Source organism: Priapulus caudatus, unplaced genomic scaffold (assembly GCF_000485595.1).
Source record: "Priapulus caudatus unplaced genomic scaffold, Priapulus_caudatus-5.0.1 Scaffold1276, whole genome shotgun sequence".
In the NCBI taxonomy this organism is placed as follows: domain Eukaryota; kingdom Metazoa; phylum Priapulida; class Priapulimorpha; order Priapulimorphida; family Priapulidae; genus Priapulus; species Priapulus caudatus.
The window spans coordinates 61,431-64,149 of NW_014578337.1; the positions used below are offsets into that span (position 1 = coordinate 61,431).

The 2,719-nt window shown below is 45.6% G+C and overlaps 1 protein-coding gene across 1 annotated transcript in view; it reads left to right on the forward strand.

The window, feature by feature from the left end:
- The window catches only part of LOC106816072, an 8,686-nt gene extending 6,084 nt beyond the window's left edge, over positions 1 to 2,602 (forward strand). Inside the window, exons 4-6 of the mRNA XM_014820629.1 lie at positions 507 to 1,525; positions 1,766 to 1,974; positions 2,449 to 2,602. Of these exons, the coding sequence (XP_014676115.1) occupies positions 507 to 1,525; positions 1,766 to 1,974; positions 2,449 to 2,602 (1,382 nt within the window). The remainder of the gene's footprint in view (positions 1 to 506; positions 1,526 to 1,765; positions 1,975 to 2,448) is intronic.
- The last annotated feature ends 117 nt before the right edge of the window (positions 2,603 to 2,719 follow it).

Genomic DNA, 2,719 nt, shown 5'->3' on the forward strand with positions numbered 1-2,719 from the left:
CTGTTTAACATTGTGGTTGACCGATTTAAAAAATTATAAATCTGAGCTGCCTGACCTGTGTAATTATGCCAACCAAGAACAACCAAGAATGCAAAAATAATGCAAATCATGCATTCACTATCAAGATATCTATGAATTTGCCTATATGGTGGTATACCACCACAATTCTAGCACAGTAGTCTTTGGAGGTGATATCACTAGGTTTTCATTTTTTTGAAGCACTAAATGATAATCTTGAAGCGACAAGCTGGTTTTTAGTGAACATGTTCGGTCTTCCACGACGGACTGTAGAAGACGGTTCGCGATGGGACCGTCTCATCGTGAACCATCGCGTCGTGCGGTGTGTAGCGGTTTTAGACATGTCTAAAATCATAATGTTATTGAAAGTATTATTCATATTATTCATGTGGTTTCTTTTCATCTTTTCACATGAACTCAAGTGCCTGTTACAATCAGTATCTTTATAGTATTGATTGATTTATGTGTGTGTTTTTTTTTCTTTTTAGATAATCTACTGACAACATCCGAATTGGGTGTAAAGACCCAAATAACGATGGCTCGGGATCTGCTGGAAGCCAGCACAAGCATTCCAGAGACCGTTACGAGCATTCCAGAGACCGTCACCGACCCAGGACTCGAAGGGTGGCAGAAGTCATGGGAAGAGCCTCCACCCAACACCTTGCCGATGTATCAGCCCAACATCCAGTGGCTTAAGAACGATCCAGTGTTTGGGCTGTACACCAAAGAAGGATCAAGAAAGGTTCTTAAACCCATGATGATCTTCAACCCGCCCCCACTCTTCAGTCGCGTAGAAAGCACTCTTCCCTCAATGCTGTCCTTCTTCAGGACACCGACTTTCTTTTGGAGGCCAGTCGGTGTCATGCAGTTGAAGGTGCCTTGCCCCAACACCGATTGCCCGGCACCATCAGGGTATAGCCTTGTCCGCCATGGATATGGGAGTGTCGCCCGCACCGTGTTTGGGATGAAATTCCCGTACACGCTCCTCACAGAGCGCCTCATCTGCCACCACTGCATGGAGAAGCGCAGGTCTGCTTCAGACAAGGAGAAGCTCCAGTACTCCTGGAATTCCTCGAGCTCAAGTGTTCTCCAGCAACTTGCCCCCGCAGTGAGGAGTATGTTCCCTGCCGTCATTGTGGGAAAGCGGGCAGTGGACAAGGAAGTCGTTACCCTCCTAACCGACCGCATCAACTCGGTCTCCATGTCTAAGGTGTACCGCGTGCTGGAGATGGGTCACGGCGAGTGGTATGCAGAGAGGAGGGATTGGTACCAGACACTACTCTACAAGGCACACTCTGCTGAGTCCTCGGGCACATCTCAACGAGGAATCCTGCCATTCATCAAGTCGCCTGGTACATACACCCCTCCTCTCCCACAGATGCCGCTCCCTTCTCCCCGCACGCTCCGTCGGGCACATCTGATAGTGGAGATGGAAAGGATGCCTGTCTATCGCCAGAGCATATTGAGCGTCACCGGAGAGATTCTCTGCATTGATGGAACTAAACAGGTAGGTACTTGACTGTGTGAATATTGTAATGATGATGGTGATAATGATGATGAAGAAGATAATGGTATTAGTGATAGTAATAAAATAATTAAATTAAATAATAGAAAATGAAAACAGAATTGAAATCAATAACTAAAAGATGAAGTTATCTTCAATTATAAGTACACAAATTATCAAAATTAAATTATTAGACGCAAATATTAAAGTTAAGCAATATTGTTCACGTATGTTATATTACAGATCCTCAAAAAGGTGTATGGTGACGGCCAGGGTACCATGCATTTTCTAACAAGCATTTTGAACGAGTGGGGCCAGTTCGTAACGGCAGTGGTCGTGGCATCCGAATCAGAGGAATGTTACCAAAGGCTCGCCCGTGGACTCAGCTCGAGATTCAGGCGTGCAAATGCCCCAGCCCCAAAAGTGTTGTACACTGACAATAACTGCTGCAGGTTAGTCATATATGTAGTTATTAGTATTTTAGTTCGTATTGTGGTATTCAATGGAATGTCAGAATGTGTATGTTGCTGAATAGGAGTAAAATAAAGTTTACTCCTATTCAGCAACGAGCATTGGCCTTCAAGAGACCGGATCTTGCAGAAGAAGAGAACCGGAGAGCATGGCCCTTGATCGCAGTCAAGGAAGTTCACATGAACTCTCGGATCGTGAAACGGATGAGGCAAGTCAGCGCGCCCTTTGATGTTACGGGTTCTCCGTAAGGCTGCGACAGCATTCCAGATCGAAAGCAACATTGAAACGATGAGCATGCCAGCAAGCTTTTGCAGATCCATGACGCACCTGCTAATTAATGATGGAATTAAACAAGCACTATGAATGTACGCTATAGAAATTTGAAAATTATGAATATTTAATCAATCATTTCAATTTTAAAAATCTGTTGCTATTGATTTTTTTTCTGTTTCTAGGGATGGTGGTACCTCCTGGAATGGAGTCCCCTGTTTGGTGACTGGGTGCAAGGGGGACGGGATGCTCATGCCGTCTGATATCGCCAACTGGCCTGCACAGATGGGACGCCGTCTGTTATCGAAATCAAACCCCACAGCAATACGGGGATCATAGTGCCATGCTGGTGCGATCCTTGCAGTACAGTGGACGGGGACAGTGGCAAAAGCTGACAATACGGCCATTCAGGAGGGGAAGGGTGGAGGATCCTACGGCAGGGCTAACTCTGACCAG